Source organism: Opisthocomus hoazin, chromosome 18, assembly GCF_030867145.1.
Source record: "Opisthocomus hoazin isolate bOpiHoa1 chromosome 18, bOpiHoa1.hap1, whole genome shotgun sequence".
NCBI lineage: Eukaryota > Metazoa > Chordata > Aves > Opisthocomiformes > Opisthocomidae > Opisthocomus > Opisthocomus hoazin.
The window spans coordinates 7,851,856-7,868,324 of record NC_134431.1 but is presented as its reverse complement, the minus strand read 5'-3'; the positions used below and the strand labels follow the sequence as shown (position 1 = coordinate 7,868,324).

Sequence of the window (16,469 nt, the reverse complement as noted above, 5' to 3'; positions counted from 1 at the left end):
CTGGTTCATTCCTGGTTTGTTTTGGAGCCAACATTGTCCTTTAACTTAAATAGTTTTTGGTGTTTATCCGCTGATGTATTTATGGAGAGTAGTCATAGCTCCTTATTTTTGCCAAGCTAACTCAGCCAAGCATTTTCAGTAGAAGGTTTTTATTTAGTGAGAGCTTTTTAATGTGGGAGACTTTATTGTTGGTGGTAAATGATATTTATTAGAAGGGTGGGTAGCAAGCCCCAAAGGATCGGATCCAGAGATTTACAAAAAAATCTGGTTTAAAAACAAAAAAGCTCTTTCAGAATGTATTCCAAAGATAGTGTCTGATTTCTACCTTTAATTGCCCTTGCTTTGCCAATTCTTTCTTCAGCCCTTCTTTAAGAGGCCACCTTGCTCAGCTACTAGGAGGGGTTTGATCCGCTCGGTGCTTTGCAAGGGAGAGGAGGCTTCCCCTCGCCTGGCGGTACGGGCCTGCGTGGCGGGTGCCTGCCCGAGCTGGCGTAGCTCCCCTGGCACACGGCGTGACCCCGCCGCCAAGCGCGAGCGTCTGCTTCGGAAGGAGGTGACCTGCACCCTCGAGCCGGGGCGATGCGCTCGGATGCAGACGTCGCGCTGCAGCCGTCCCTGAGCAGACGAACCCTCCCCAGCACACTGCCAGCAGGGCTGCTGTCGACCCGGTGCCGTGGCACCAGGCGCCCTAAATTTCTTTCGCTTTAGGCGCACTATTGCTGGCCATCCGTGGTTGGAGATGTAACCGGCAGCAATGCCGTGTCGGCCCGGCCGGGCTCTGCTCCGGGAGGGCAGGGGGGCTGCGCTGTGAAGGCAGCCAGAGCCCCAGGGGTTCACCCGCACGGTGCAATGCTGTGCACCCCAAAATGTCACCGGTGACAGGAGCGTCTGGGCGGTCCTAGAGCTGGAGGTGGCAGATGGGGGAGTCGTGCGGCCCCAGAGTGTGAGTGTATGTGCGGTGTTACCTTCAGAGAACAAATACAGGTAGGTCAATTTACTCTCTAGTGTCTATGTACCTGCAGGTTTATTTAAGTACACATATATACAGTTCAGATATGCCATTGATTCTTTATTGCATTAAGATGTACATTAAAAATGTACACTTTTACTAACTACTTGCTATATAAGTATGTTGGAAGTGTAGTTTGCCCATTCAAGGCGATTTTCTGTGGGATTTTTGGTGTACACTTAAAGGTCTGTGGCTAATTGGAAGAGTGATCCCTGCTCCATCTACGGAAATGTTTAAGGGCTATGGTATGCTAGTCCCTTCGAACCATTTTTCCGTGCACTAGCTGAAATTTTTTGCACTTGGATTGTGTTTGGCCAGTTTTCCAGAAAAATTGAAAAGAGAAGTCTTGAGAGCTAGAGGGAGAATTTCCCGGTGTACACAGAAAAACCAGCCTTGAGGGTTGGAAGCTGCTGAGGTTTTTGAGCTTTGTCTCCATGCATTCATACAAGCACAGCAGGAGTTTTCTTTCTTTTGGGTCGGAAGAATTTTAAAAAGTGGTTCCATGCAGACTTCCCTCGGACGCGGCGACGGGGCTGGCAAGCCCCATTGCGGGGGGGAGGGGAAGATTCGGCGACAAGAAAAGAAATCTAAATAATTGAGTTCCCTTTCTAACTCCTACATTCCTTGTTATCTGCGTTTTTTAGTTGACTTGAAATCTCCATGAAAGTATAAGCTGAAGAATTTTGAGGTTTTAGCTCTGTGGTCCTCTGTTTCCCTATTGCATCGTTCTCGGAGCTGAGGAGAAGCAGGTGTCATCTCCAAACAGACTCAGGTGCTGGTGCAGGACGTTAGATGCGTGTTTGCCTCTGAAACTGAAGGGCAGACTCGAGAGGTGGCTTGACAGTCCCCGCAGCAGCTCTTCTGGTGTTCAGAGGAAGTGTCACCACAATTCTACACAGGGTGTGAATACTTATCGTCATCTAATCAAAGATGACTGTCTTGACTTGAAAGGAGGGGTGTGAGATAGAGGTCGTGCAGCCAGCATCGGTAAGGAAGGGAAGTGAAATTCTTCACCTCCATCTGCTGTGTGCGAGCTAGGGCTTGACAGGCACAGTAGTAACCATCGGTTTTAATCCTGGTGAATCTTGTTCCTTTTGTCTGTGAGGCTGCTTAGATTAAAGGCACAATCCAGTTGCTCAGTAACCCGAAACCCTGATCTGTGCTGTACCTGACTCGCTCGTGTGAAGGGCTGCTGGTTCTCCTGGTGCAAGGAACAGAGTTGCTGTATTCACATCAGCAGGCCCTGCCGTGAGATTTCTAGACGTGGCTCCGTGTGTCATCTGGGTAGCTTATTTTTCAACTCCTTAATCAGCATCCTGGAAATCATTTTTTCTCATATTTTTTTTTTTAGCAGAACACTAAACAAACCATGATTTACAGGCTCCTGTTTCCACTTGCCTGCAAGCTGAACGCTGCTGCACATCAGGCCCGCAGCCGTGGCAAGAGGAAGGCAATCCAAGTGCTTGCTTCGCTGCGTGGCACGCAGCCGTCGCCGTCCGCCCACGGAGCTCCAGCCGCAGGTATTTGGCACGGCTGCGTGTCCCCTCCCTGCCGGGGGCTTGCGTGGGTCACCACAAGAAGCCACCAGCAGAAGGAGTAGCTGCTGGCAGCTGATGAGAAGCCGTGTCGTCAGCCCACAGCTTAACGCAGACCCTGAGCCTGCCCGGGCGACGCTCGCACAGAAGCTGGAGCTGCAAGATGGCTGCTGGGTTAATTTTTGCTAGGTGTCCCCTGTCTGTTCAGGAGGAAAAAGGAGGGTGTAGGAGGCTGGTTTTTCCATTTAGGGCTTTGGGTATATTTTTTTTTTTTTAAATGAGAAGGAACAATTTTTTTCTCCAGTACTAGTGCTGTATTCTGTCCTCCCTGCAGTCCCTCTCGGAGAGACGTCAGAGAGGCAGCCTGATCGGCAGGCGACGTTTGGAAGCGAGGTCACTGGGAATCGGATGAGAAGGATGATTTTCAGCACTTAGGCACAAATTAGAAAGCAAACACGATGCTGCACCTTCCTGTCAAGTTGATAGTGTTTAAAATGCTTGTAAACTTCTCTCTCCTGTTGCCCAGATAATTTTGGCTCCGCTCTTTTCAAAGCCATCGGCCTGATGTGATTCAGCTCGCTGCAGTCACCTCGGTTGTAGTTTCTCAGTTCATCACAAAGCCAGCAGGGTAAGATTAGGCAACACTACAAGTGGAGGGGGGATGACACACTTGTGAGCTGTACATTTTTTTTGCAAGTCGAGTTTCTGCTGTGTGTTCTACTGGCAGCGGTCCCTGCCAGGAATGCTGGATTGGCATCACAAAATTTAAAGCAGAGCAAGGGAGCTCTGTTACCTAAGCAGTGATTTTTTCCTTTTAAATTTTATTTTTATTTTCTTGTTATTGCCTGTTCCAGTGAAGAGTGCTCTGTTGGCTGACGTTGGCCATATTTTGATGGCACACTAAAGCCACTTTTTCCCTGTACTGGTGGAGCGTGGTATTGGGAGGCCTCTCGCTTACTGGTGCTAGTGAAGGTTGGGCTAGGAATCCACGGCGTAGAAAAATTCTTGCTAAAATTGCACTTTCTCTCTGCCCCATCTGGCTCGTGGTGGTGTTATGGGTACGTGGCTGTGGTTCCCCTTGCACATACTAACATTGCACTAAAAGAGAGACTTTGGGAACAGCGTGTTGATCACTTTGTTTCTCAGCAGACCACAAAGTCAGCCTAATGGGGTCTCTTGTTTTTGTTTTTTTTTTTTTAATTATTGTTATTTAGAAATCATGCTGGTGCTGAATGACCTGGAATTTTTTGCTTGGATTTATCCAAAGGAAAATGTAATTGTAGCTGCAGTGGGACCTTTCATAAGGGTGGCCGTGCAGCTAGGGAGCAGAGCAAGGGCTCTGCTGTGTAAACCGTCTTTGTACTGGGGAGGTGTGGGGGGGTTCCAGTGGGGTTATTACGGTGTGTTTTTTTTTAAGACCACAATTTTAGATGGTCACCTTGGCAATCGTGTGAGACAGGAACTTGTTTTTACTTTTGGTAAAGGTTTTAAAGAGAAGAAAACCTGAAGCTGCCTGTGATTGTGGGCTGTGGCTATTACTAGGGCTAGGGTAGCTTGTACCTGCTATGGACTTTACCTGCTCTTATTCTGAGGGCAAGAACTCCCTGTAGCAACAATGCCACTTCTGAGAAGTGAATGGCAAGTTTCCCTTCCTTTTGTATATGTGGACGTGAGGGTGGGCGAGGGGAAGAGCTTGCTTGTACAGTTTGTTGAATGAAACCAGACATTTTTGGTTGTTCCTAAATAAAGAGCGTAAAAGACGAAGCCGAGTCGACTGGTGATTGCAGGTTGGGGAAGCCCACGGGGCGTTGGGTGCTGACGTGCCCAGGGGATGCCCTGTGCCCGGTGCTAACGCTGGGTGATGGTGAGAGCTGCCCTGGGCGGGGGGGGGGGGGGGAAGATGTTTGCTTGTCCAGAGGGGGGATGCTCAGTCACAACCCTCCCATTCGTTTGAAAAGCACAACAGCTTTTCCGTGGGATAAGACCATGAGTGAGTGACCCAGCAGCGTGCCGGAGCCCAGGCAACTCCTCCTCCAGCCTGGAGTCACGCCTTGGCCCCAGTCTGGTGCAGAAAAGCATGGTCAGCTTTAGCGCAGACCCTTGGTTTACCCTTCTGAGTGAACAACATTAAACCTGGGGCTGCTCCTGGTCATTTCCTCCCCCCCCAGCAGCTGCAAACTCCCTACAGGCAAGAGGGAGCAGCGCTGCACCCCGGCTCCTCGCTGCAGCACTGGACACCTGAGCCACCACGCATGTAATACTGACACTTTTATTGTCATTTAAAGCTAGAGCGGCCTTGTAAACACAGAGTTTCACTACTGGACCCATAGGCAGTGGCTACACAGGTAGGTAGATGCGATGCTGCCAGGACAGAGGTACCTGCTGCCTCGGTCGCCCAAGTGCCCCCTTGCCCGGCGCGCCGGCAGCGGGTACAGCGAGGGACGGCTGCAAAGGGCCTCCGGCAGCGGCGCGGGGGCTCCGGGAATACAGGCAGAGCAGCGACGGCAGAAGGCTAGTTGGGGGTTTTTTGGGTCTCTTTCCTTGTGATTATAGACAGTTCCGTCTCTCACCTCGGCGGCTGGCAGGCTGTACGCACCGATGCGCTTTGCTAAGGGCTGGGTGGCGAAGGTTGGTGGGTGTTTGGGGTTGGTTAGGGGTTTTTTTTCCAATCTTTTTTTTTTTTTTAGTTCTCCACTTGAACACCCTTCAGCAGAGAAACTGGAAAAGCTGCCTGAAAGTAGGCCATAGCAGTGCCGTTTCCATAGAAACCAGTTCACAGCGTGCCGTGAGATTCACAAGCACTGGAGGTGCTTTTACCCGCCGAGATGGGCTACAGCCGGTTGTCCCCGTTGACCCGGGTCCTCCGCAGCACCCTGCAGGGGTCACAGAGGTGGGGGGACAGCATGGGATGACCGAGGGCAATGCTCCTGTATCAAAACCCACCCCACGGGAGGAAAGCAGGGGCTCAGCATGTCCCCACGCCGGAGGGGAAGTGCCACCGTCTGAGGGGTGGCAGCTCCTTGTCCCACCCAACACCCGCAAACCCCAAAGCAGCGACTGCCCCGGGGACGGGCGCAAACGTCACGCTGCAAGTGAGGGTTTCCACGCAGCGAACAAGGTGGCAGCTCTGCTCCGGGTTAGCGGGAGGCTGTGGTCATCAGCCCGCACCAAGGAGACTAAATGCTGGGGAGGTCTCATGCTGGGAAGAGCTCAACAAGCACTGGCGTACCTTCGCTCCCGGCTCTCGAAGTGGTCAGCTAGCTGCTCCTGCGACACACGGAACTCCTCAAAGGGTTGCTGGTACCGCGAGTCGAAGGACCCCTCTCTGCCTCTGCTCGCCAGCAGCTGACTGGAAGCATCCCCTGCTCGTTCCCGTAGGGCTGAAGCACTGAAGAGGTTTATTTCACCATTCTCCTGCTTGGATTAGGAGAAAAAAAGTTATATAGTAAAGGGCTGGGCATGTCAAAGTGCGTGTCTCATAGCAAAGGCAGTCCTGCTGCAGGGCCCCGCTGCCCTGTGAGCTGCCAGGCAGGGCGTGCAGGGCTCACAGGGTCCCGGGGTTTGCAGCATGCAGCTGCTCTGTCTTTAACAAACATCGCTGCCTCCCCCCAACATCATCTGAAATGAAGAAATAAGTATCTGAAAGAGCCCTGCACTCTGCTTGTGCCAACGCCGATGGCCCCGGGCCAGCGAGGCTCCGTGAAACCGAGCTACAACTTCCCCGGAGCGCAGACAGGGATGGAGCAAAGCTGTCGCCTTCAGCTCCTTTTTGCTGAAGGAATTTCCAGGCAAGCGAAACGCAGCCCAGGCACAACCCTGCCTGAATCGCCCCGGCTCTGCAGGAGGCGAGCCCGGCGCTTTGCCCTCCCGCAGCCCTCCGAGCATCGCTCCAGCGCAGCGCTGACCCCTGCGCCGATGCACCGGCCAGGCACGCTGAGCTGCGCTGCACCGACCCGCCGGCGCAGGGCCATGCTGCCGCCGGGCGCTCTCACGTCCTTACCTTGCTAGGAAAAATGTCTATCTTGACAAGCAGGGAAGCCAGCTCCAGGTTCTCACTGTAGTTGTTTTTCAGGGGTACAGCTCGGAAACCTACAGCAAAAACAGCCCCGGCATCACTCGCAGCACAGGCAGTGACGTGTCAGGCCCTGGCACACAACTCAAGGGGGTGGTCTTCTCCACACCCCCCCAGTACCCCCAGAGTGTCAGTCAGCCCCAAGGGATGTTAGCAAATGGCTTCTTCCTTCCTTTACCTGCTTGGGGACTTGACCTGGCATGGGGACAGGAGGGAACTGCGCCAGCCCAGAGACTGACAGCATCCTCCCATGAAACTCAGTGTCTCCCCAGCTAACGAAGCGATTAGCAAACTGGTGAGGACCACCATGAGACACCCCGCCCTGCTTTACCTGTCTTCAAGCCTTTCACCAGGAAGGTGGCCTGAGCCAGGAAGTTCTCGTCGCTGAACATGTCCTCCTCGTACACCACGAAGCGGAGGAAGGCAAAGTCGGGGTTGCTGACCTGAAAGTGGAACTGCTTCGGGGTCCACAGAGGGTTCAGGCCGTTGTCCGCTGTCACAAAAGACGGCTGTCAATGGGCAGCCCCCGCCAAGCCCCGTGCCCCTCGCTGCCCACCACGGCCGATGCTGAGCTCACGGCAGCGCGGGGGCAGCCCCCACCCGGGGCCAGGCTTTGCTGCAATGCCCACGGCTCATGCCACGGAGCAGAGCGGTGGAGCATCCCTCTGCCCTCCCTTCGCCAGCCCACTCACCCACAATCTCAGTTTTCTGCTTGGCGTTGTCGTACTCGGCGCCAGACACCTCCACCTCCACGAAAGGACAAACGATTCCCCTTCCATTTTTGGGAAGGTGCCGGGCCCCCAGGACCTGGGCAGAGAGCAGGAGAGACTTGGTAAGAGAGGGGAGCAAAGGAAAAACCGTGTCTGCATACCAAGACCTTTTCTTTCCAAATAAATCACCCTGGCTCTGCTAATTGGAGAGAGAAGAGATGCTGACAGCCAGCCCAGCCCAGCCTGCCTCTCGGGGAAAACCAGCTCCCACCCCTGGAAGCTGCTACGGTGTTACCAATCACCAATTTGACTTTTTAAGTCATAAAAAAAAGTCCCAGGTTCCTGTCTGCTGCCTGCAAAGCCAGGTCTGGGACCACAGCACCCCTCCTCCAGCCTGCCAAGCCGGAGCTGGGCTGCCAAGCCGAGCCACCTTCCCCTCCCTGGAGAGCGATGCTGGACACCCCTTGCTTTGCTGAAACTTCTCGGTCCTCCTGCCTCGGCTTGAGGACGAAAAGGAGCTGCTCTCCGCTGCTGCTCTCCGCTGCTGCCCATAGCACAGCCTGTGCTCAGCTCAGATGACAACCTGCTTCCTTGCAGGAGAATGAAATCCCGGCTCCCTCCTGCCAGCGGCCATATGTCACTCCAGCGCGCTGTCGGCACGCTGCTGCTGCAGGGGAAGGACGCGCTGCCAACGCTGGGTCATGTGCTTTGAGTCATGCTGGGCTCGAGACGGCTTCTCCATCCGTGAAAGCGGCTTTGGTGGGGACACCGGGCAGTTTTGCCAGAGGACAAAAGGCTGAGCCCGTCTCTAAAAGGCGACGGGGACAGGCAAGGGCACAGTGACCCTTGGCACCTGGTGGTGGCTGCTGCATCCCGGGAGACAGGAAGAGTTCGGAGAACAGCAGGTGCAGGGAAATGGTGCCAGGGATTTCTAGGGAGACAGTGGGTACGGGGTCACTGGTGCAAATGGGAGGTGACAGGGTGTCCCCCCTGAGCAGGGCAGTGGCTCTCTTAGGTGGGATGACTCTGAAACAGAGGTGACCTCAGGGGAGCTGCAGCTTGTGCGTGTTGCCAGAAACCTGTGAGCACCGACAGGCAGGACCTCCGCTGCCCCCACACCAAGGTCTGCTTGAGACGGAGGGACTTCCAAAGGAGACTGCCGACCCCCAGCTCGGCTCCGAGACCACTACGATGCTGGTACAGGCTAGTGGGACAGCCGCTGGTCCAAACATGAGAGCCACCTGGTTTGGCACAGCCACAGCCTTCCCACCCCTCCAGGAGCTTTGTCTGGTGAGCTGTCCCATGCCTCTGCAGAGCCTCGGCCGTGCGGCTCCGTGAGCTGACACAGGAACCGTCCAGCCCCAGTCCCACCATCCGGGAAGAAAAAGATTCAGCGAGCATCCGCAGTCCATCCTCCGGTACCCCTCACCAGCAGCCCCAGTCTGTGCAACACAGAGACGGCCGGAAAAGTCCGCTCCAACCTCCAGCATCTTCCTGAGAGCGACCGTGAGCAAGGGGACACGGAAACACCGAGCCCGGAGCAACTGGGTGACAAGAAGGGGACAAGGCGTTACCCCGTTGGGAGCCATCTGGGCGCTGACAGTCCCGGCCAAGCTCTGGGGACAGGGATGCCACCTCCACAGCTCGTGGATGCCACCTGCCGGCCCCGGGGCCCGGGCTGGGGGGGTCCCGGGGGGAGCACCCACGGATGCGTCCCTCAGCAGCACCCATGGGTCTCCCACTTCAGCGAGGGACCTCCCAGCCCGCGCTGCGGGGCAGCTCTTAAGCAAGGACTGAGGGGTTTGGTGAGGAGCGGCTGCTCCGGAGGCCGGAAAAACTCAGAAAAATCATGACATCACCCCAAGCTCAGAATAAGCGCCTGGATCCGACCCCACGCCGGGAGGAGGTACTGACCTCGATGGAGATGGAGAGCGGCTCAACCCCCCGCAGCGTGCACTTGTCGAAGGGGTCGAAGATGTCATCCCGCATGTTGGTTGGCTGCAAGACGTACCCGCACTGGCCGCTGGACATGAACAAGGCCTGGTTCATCTGCATGGGCTTGTCTGGAGAGCAGAGGCAGGAGATGGAGGGAGGAGACCCCGTGGCCCTTTCCACCAGCCAGATCACCAAGGCTGTTGGTGCCTCGCGGGAAGCCCTTTGCAAGAGGACCTGGCCCGTCCCTTGGCCATGGCTCGTGTGCCATGGCCTCACTGCAGCCTACGCACGTGCCAGGGCCATGCGGTGCCTTTCTCATGCACAATCTGCCCAACCACCCAGTGCTCCATGGGTCTCCCCCTTCTTTTCCTCCCTTTTCTTTCACCTTTCCTTGTGCTGGCTTTAATGTTTGCCAAACCGCGCTGCGAGATGCTTGAATTCCCAAAAGGAAGGAAAAAGCCCGCAGAAGAAAAGAGGCAGGTAGTTTTCTGGTGGGTTGGTGAGCTGAACAGGCTCACAGCAGGGTTTGGCGAGGGCCGGGGAAGGGGGACGGCTGGACTGCACAGCAGGAGTGGAAGCTGGGGAAAGGCGAGCCGAGCGGCGAGCTTGACTCCGACCCTGCAACCAGTCCCAGGGCTGGGGCTGCACCATCCCCTCTGGTATGTCCCCTGCCTGCCCTGCCTGTCACCAGGGACCTCGGGGGAACTCCCTGCTGCATCTCCATTTCACCTTGTCCTCGTGGCACCACAACCTCCTGGCTCAGCCCAGCTCCCCGGGCCAACGCAGCCCTCTGGAGCACATTTCCTCTGCAGCAACCACGCACCTGGACATGGCCACTGGGTCTTGCTCCCCGCAGAGCCCCCCTAGACCCCCCGTTCGGCACGACCAGGTTAGCAGGGCTGCAGGCAGGCGGCTGGGACCCCAGGAGCCTGCCCACCTTGCCCGCCGGCTGCCCTCACCTGGGGTCTGGAAGTTGAGTGCTACCAGCTGGCTGCCGCAGATCCACATGGGCAGGGGGTCGTAGTTGGAGGAGTCGAGGCGCTGGCCCTTGGGGTAGATGCGGGAGAGCTGCAGGCGGTTGTACTGCAGGAACTTCTTGCCTTTGATCTTGTTGACGTACTTTTCCGCCTTGGTCTCAGGGAAGGAGGACATGTCTCGGTAGCAAGCCCTCTCTGTGCCGATCTCTGGGAGGAAACAGCACAGCGTAAGCCAGGAGCACATTCCCCTTCCAGACACTCCACCCACCCCAGGTCCCTTCCTAACACCGTCCTCTCCTCCCTTGACTCAGCCACCATCAGTTTGTGCAGACCCTGCTCTGCCCCGGTGGGTGTTTCCTGGGTGTCCAACACCGATGGCTGAAAGCATCAAAACTGCTCTCGGTGATCAAGCGTGATGCTCCCCAGCACCATTCCCTCAGCAGCTGCTCTGGATGGTGACAAATCCCAGCAACAGAGGGATGGGGAAGGAAATTTCTGCCCTCTGGAGAAGATTTCCAGAGCTCTGAAGTAAACTGGGTCCAGCTTGCCTTGGGCACCTGCCCTCTGCTGAGATCTAGCCAAAGCAGCACCTCAGGGCACACCGCAGGGGCTGCAACACCATGGTGACTGCCTCCAGTGGCCACCAAACCGGCAGATGCTCACTCTCTTCATCGAAGGGCACAGGTCGGCAATAGACCACCAGCTCTGAAAGCTCCAGGGCAATCTTCTTCCTCCTCTCCATCATCTTCCCTTCAGAGAGCTGCCAAAAGGAGGAGAGAGAGGAGTCAGGTCCATCTGGGAGCAGCGGTGTTGGGTAAGCCAGCTCACCAACTGCGGTCAGCGGCAGCACTGGCCTGGTGTGGCCGCTCCTGCCCATGCTGTGGGAACCACTGGCAGGTCTGCTGGGTCTGCATGGGGGGACACCACATGGGAAGTGCCCTTGGTGGGTCCTACCTCCCACCTGCAGCAGGGCTGGTACTGGTACCAGCGCGGGGCAGCTGTGGCCTTGTAGCTGAGCCTTGCCACCCTCCATGGATGAAGATCACCCATCCCCCAAGGCTGCAGCACCCTCCCGATGAACAAATCTTCCCAGATCACAGAATCACAGAATAGTAGGGGTTGGAAGGGACCTCTGTGGGTCACCCAGTCCAACCCCCTGCCGAAGCAGGGTCACCTACAGCAGGCTGCACAGGACCTTGTCCAGGCGGGTCTTGAATATCTCTAGAGAAGGAGACTCCACAACCTCCCTGGGCAGCCTGTTCCAGTGCTCCGTCAGATGTCCAGCCTGAACCTCTCCAAGTCACAATGCATGGCCACCACCCCTTGCTATATTGTCCAAGATGATTCTGGCTTTATCATCTTTGTAACTGCTCTGCCAGTCGTCGCAGGCTGCCACCTCACCACCCTCCCCACCAGTCTCCACCTGCTCCTTGTTCCCTGCAAAATCCAGGGCTTGACAAGGAGATGTCTCTCCAGACTCACCCGTGCGTCAGCCGTCTGGGCTGCCTCCCGGATCTTCTTCACCCAGTCCAGCAAGTCCTCGTGCGTATCGGCTGCCACGTCCAGGGACAAGCGTGACACCGAGGCCATGCTGATGGAGAAGACGAAGAGGCGGTTGTTCTTCCCCTCGGGACGGATGGCTGCGTGGGCAGAGGGAGCAGAGGGCAAGGTCACAAGCAGACGCTGAGCCAAGTCCTTCACTCCACACATGGGGACAGACATTGAGGGACCCTCATGGCTGCCCTGGGACTCTTCAGCTAAGAGGAGAAGCTCCCATTTCTGGTCATTGGAGGCAACAGATGGAGCCCAGGAAGTGATAGGTGAGGATACAGAATGTATCCTGAGCGGGCTGAGAAGCCTCATGCCATTCCTGCATCTTCCTCCCATTACTGCATCTTCCTCCCATTCCTGCATCTTCCTCGCTCTGTGCCCTGAAGTGCCCAGGTGGGAGCAGCCACCCGGAGCACAACGTCCTCTGGGCTCTGGGGAGCCGAGGGCTGGCAGAGACCCGCAGACCAGACCCAGCTCAGCCAGCGCCCAGGAGCCCCAGGGCCCGCAGCAGCCTGGCAGGGAGGCTGGACCACACGTGTGCGAGGGAGGACAAACCCTTACAGAAGAGAAGGACCCCACGAAACGGGTCTGAGCTCCCTTGCCCCCTGAAAGCAGGTTCAAGGCGTGCTGGAGCGGCTCCTCGGCAGGACCCCTGGTACCCGCCGGCTGTTCCCAGCCCAAACCCCGAGGCACGCTCTGTGCCGGCAGCAGCAGCGGAGCGTGGCACCGCACGGCAAGCACAGACCGTCGGCATGCGTTCACTCCCGGCACAGCGGTGCCTGGAGACACACAGAGACCCAAGCCCTTCGGCCCAGAAGATGTGCAAACAGCTGTAACACTCCCCGCTCCTCCACCCGTTGCCGGCGCTCACCGATCTGGCAGGAGGGCACGTCCAGGACACCTCCGAGCAGGTCTCCCAAGGGGCTGTTCTCATCCAGTTGCTGCTGGGAATGAAGAACAGGCAGGATGGCGTTGGGCACAGTGCTGGGCAGCGCGGCCGAGCGCAGGGGGCTGCACACACTCACTCCTCCCCACCACCCCTCCTTGCTCCGCTCGGGCACAAGCTCACCTCCCGCTCTGGCTCCAGGCTGCTGGGACCAGCAATTTCCTCTACGTAGTTGGAAGGGAACCACAGCTGCTTCTTGCCACCATAATCTCCTCTCCACCTGGAAGAGTGGGAAGGGGCAGCGTCAGCACCCACCATGGGATCCCAGAGCGTCCTGACTGGGGGTCACGGGGGACAGGCAGCTCCTCCGTCATCTGCTTGCAGGGTTCGTGAGGATTTGGGGCTGTGCAGCTTGGGGGCAATCCCCAAATGGACCCAACCATGGACACACCTTTGTATGGATGGTGACCCCAAGGTTTTTACCATGTCCCCAAGGAAAAAAGGAGGCTCAGGATCAACTCACCAGCCTCCCTCCTGTTTCTCCACATTCTGGATGATGGTGTTTTTGGTGAAGGTGAGCTCGTCCTCCCGCTGTGCCTTGTAGTCGAACAGGGCTTTGACTGCACACTGCAATGAGGAGGGGTCCCATGAGGCCGGGCAGCAGACGGACACACAGACAAGCCCACGGGATGTGAGATCACCTCCCACCACAGACGTGTTTGCTGGGGGGCTCTGAGGCACGTGGTGTGCAGGCAGCATCCAACCCTGCTGCCAGAGGCTGCTAGACCCTAGTGACCCTTGCACAAATCAAGGCCCCCAGTTATGGCAAACCAGAGGTCACAAGTCTGGTATGGCCCCACGCAGATACTTTCCTTTGGGCTGGAGCCACTGATGGGTTTAGTTTGGAGAGTTCAGAACAAGAGGCAGCCCAGCCTGGGAACCTGCAGGCTCAGCCTAGAGCGTATCTCCATGCATGGTCTAGAAGTGAGTGTGCAAAATAACACAGCTCTTGGAAAATCAAGAGGCACTCGCTAAACCCTCAGGCCCTGCAGGTTGCGTCATGCCAAGCAGTGAGACCATACCTTGAAGGTGGGCATGGGGTTGGCTTCCACGTAGAACCCGGGATGTCGTCCCTCGTAAAGGGCTCCGTAGTCCGGCTCCTGTCGAAGCAAAGGGGCCAGCGGTGACAACCGTGGCTCTGCAGGAGAACAGGTCCCCTGCCATGGGGGAGGTAGGGAGAACATCCCAGGGAAAGCACGATGCCAGAGATGATGTTGCACACAGCCAACAGATGCCCAAGCCCACACTTGCTGCTGACCTGCTCAGCAGTAAATCTCACTCAAGCCAACAAGTGTTTCCAACAGGGCATGAAGGCCCAAGAGATGTGGACTGTGAAGCACAGAGATGGGTCACACAACACCACTTCAAGGCACCAGCTCAAAACGGACCTGTCCATCATCCTTTGGCTTAGCTCTTCCAAGGGCCGCCCACACTCACCGCTGTCCCTATCTTCTCCAGCGTCTCCTCGTTGATGGGGTACCTCAGCTTCATCTTGCGGTACAGTGGGTGCTTTTCATAGTAGCTGATCAAGTCCACCAGGCTCTCGAACTCGGAGTTGCCGAGGAGCACGGTCTGGCCCTCCTGCTGTACTCGGCAGTGTTTGATCTTCCCTTCCGCCCTGCCGGGTGCACAGACAGAGAGAAGCCACTTGGTGCCTGGCAAGAGAGGGTCTCTGCCAAAATCGAGACACCCAAGCAAAAGGTGCCCTTGGGCTGGCTGCTGAGCACAGCCGTCTCCCATCAGGAGATGGGAGGAGGAACAGGGTCCCGAGGGCTCTCAGCAGGCTGTAAGGTTTATGCAGGGCCATCCAGGAGTGAGAAGAGCTCTGGGAGGGCTCACGTCAGGCTCACGGCCCCTCTCCCGCTCTTGGACACACCGCAGCATCCCAGCCCACCACCCTTCTCCCCGGGACGCACCGGAAGGAGATGGCGTAGGAGCTGGGCTCGCTCCTCTTGCGCACCAGGAAGGCTCCATCGCGTGGCACCCGCATCAGCATGTGCTCGGCTTGGGCCCGGGTGAGGTTGGCGTGGTACCACCTTTCAGGAAAGACAGGTCAGTGTGCACGGGTCTCTACATCCAGCTCATCCCACACCTCTGCTGTGCCACACGGTTTCCACTCCAGCCAACAAATGGCTGCCTGAATCCTCAAAAGGAGGACAGGGAGCAGAGATCATCATACGTGCAACACTGCAGCAGGGCTGTCTGCTCCTTTCTGCGGGACAGGCAGGAACAGAGCTATTTAGTGACAAGGGCATCCCAACCAAGCCCAGTACCTGCTGTCTCTGCACTGAGCTTCCCAGACAACCAGCTCCATCAACAACGAAGCTGGCCAGCATGGCTGCTGTGACACAGATGGCCCCACAGGGAGCAAGTGGGGACCAGAGACCCCCAGCGAGGAAGGAAGAAGTGAGGAGAGATTTGGGAGGTTTCCCATGGGGCCCCAGCTGCCCAGTGGACACGAACCCCCCTCCCAAACATGCACTCACTCTTTGCTCTCATGGGCATTGGTCTGTGGCACCGGCTCCGTCAGCCTCATCTCAAACTCATTGCACCTCAGCGGCACCTCCTGGTAGTGGGTGATGAGGTCGTAAAGGCTGTCAAACACCAGGTTGTCCGTCAAGAAGAACTTGGGGCTGCCGGCATCCTGCCGCGAGTGGATCCGGCAGTGCTGCACCTTCCCATTGCGCCTGCGAAACAGGGAGGGGGTAAATCAGGGTCGTCTGTGGAGATTTTGCATCTGCCTCAGGCACAGCTCCAGCCTGGGTACGACATTCCTGCCCCACAGGAGACCCCATCACGCAAGGGTCCTGAGGGACTTGACCCTTCTGCACTGGGACAGCAAGCTGACATGATGCTTGGGCACAGAAAAAGGGAAGAAACCTGCTCGTGGGCCACTGGGGAATGGGACCCCACCACAGAAGATGGTGTCAAGATGAAGACTACCCCAGGAGCTACACCGAGCAGTGGGCTGGTGCCTGTGGCCCCTACCAGAAGGAGAGGGTGTAGTCTCCAACAAAGGTCTCGCTCTCTCTGACGAGGAAGGAGCCGTCGGGAGCCCCCGTCTCGATGCAGTACTCCGTCAGCAGCCGCTCTGCGATGTGCCGCCCGTCGCGTCCCGCTCCCAGCTTGCCGTGAAACCACTTCTCCGTGGAGTGAAGCTCGGTGCTGTTGCTCACCTGGCGGGGCGGAACCCACCGGCTTGGGTTACTGAGGGCAGGCTCGGGGTGCCGGTGTCTGCTCTCCTCATGGGGCTTCCAGCCAGAACCAGGGAGTTTCTGAGGCAGCTCCCACCCTTCCCACCACAAGAGCTCGCCCTGAAGCCAGCTGGCAGTGGAGAAGCTCAGCCCCTTGGGCAGTCAAGTCCTTTCTCTAGGGGAACAACTCACTGTCACGCAAGTGAGCCCTCACCTCCTTTTGCTCTTCCTCATCCTCATTTCCTTGGTCACTGGTTGTCTCCCCAGAGTAATAGATCTTGCTGCTGGTCAGGACAAAGTAATGTGGGTTCCATTCCTGCAAGGAAACAAACTCTGGCCCAAGAGCCCTCCTGAGGAAGCACCAGGCTGGCCCATCCCCGGGTGAAAGCATCTCTTCCTGATCAGCACAAGCAGCGAGGGGCGATTTGGTTTGTGAAGGATAGTCACCAGCAACACTGCTTTCAGTGGAGTCATGGCAGCTTCCAAGACAGCCCCCAGATCCGAAGTACAGATTTATCAGTAGCAAAAACCCCAGCATGT

General features: G+C 56.9%; 1 protein-coding gene across 5 annotated transcripts in view; it reads right to left on the bottom strand.

Annotated features, from left to right (window-relative positions):
* Positions 1–4,774: 4,774 nt before the first annotated feature.
* Positions 4,775–16,469, bottom strand: part of PLCG1 (phospholipase C gamma 1) — a 48,618-nt gene continuing 36,923 nt past the window's right edge. The window contains exons 15-32 of one of the 5 annotated variants that reach the window (XM_075438674.1): positions 16,144–16,245; positions 15,724–15,911; positions 15,222–15,422; positions 14,652–14,771; positions 14,173–14,353; positions 13,758–13,835; positions 13,199–13,302; positions 12,859–12,955; positions 12,661–12,733; positions 11,721–11,878; positions 10,902–10,998; positions 10,221–10,445; positions 9,241–9,389; positions 7,309–7,423; positions 6,948–7,109; positions 6,545–6,633; positions 5,774–5,961; positions 4,775–5,417 (exon numbers count right to left, since the gene is read on the bottom strand). In XM_075438674.1, coding sequence (XP_075294789.1) covers positions 5,375–5,417; positions 5,774–5,961; positions 6,545–6,633; positions 6,948–7,109; positions 7,309–7,423; positions 9,241–9,389; positions 10,221–10,445; positions 10,902–10,998; positions 11,721–11,878; positions 12,661–12,733; positions 12,859–12,955; positions 13,199–13,302; positions 13,758–13,835; positions 14,173–14,353; positions 14,652–14,771; positions 15,222–15,422; positions 15,724–15,911; positions 16,144–16,245 — 2,370 coding nt within the window. In that variant the 3' untranslated portion in view covers positions 4,775–5,374. The other 4 variants (XM_075438676.1, XM_075438677.1, XM_075438675.1 and 1 more) reach the window with 4 other exon arrangements.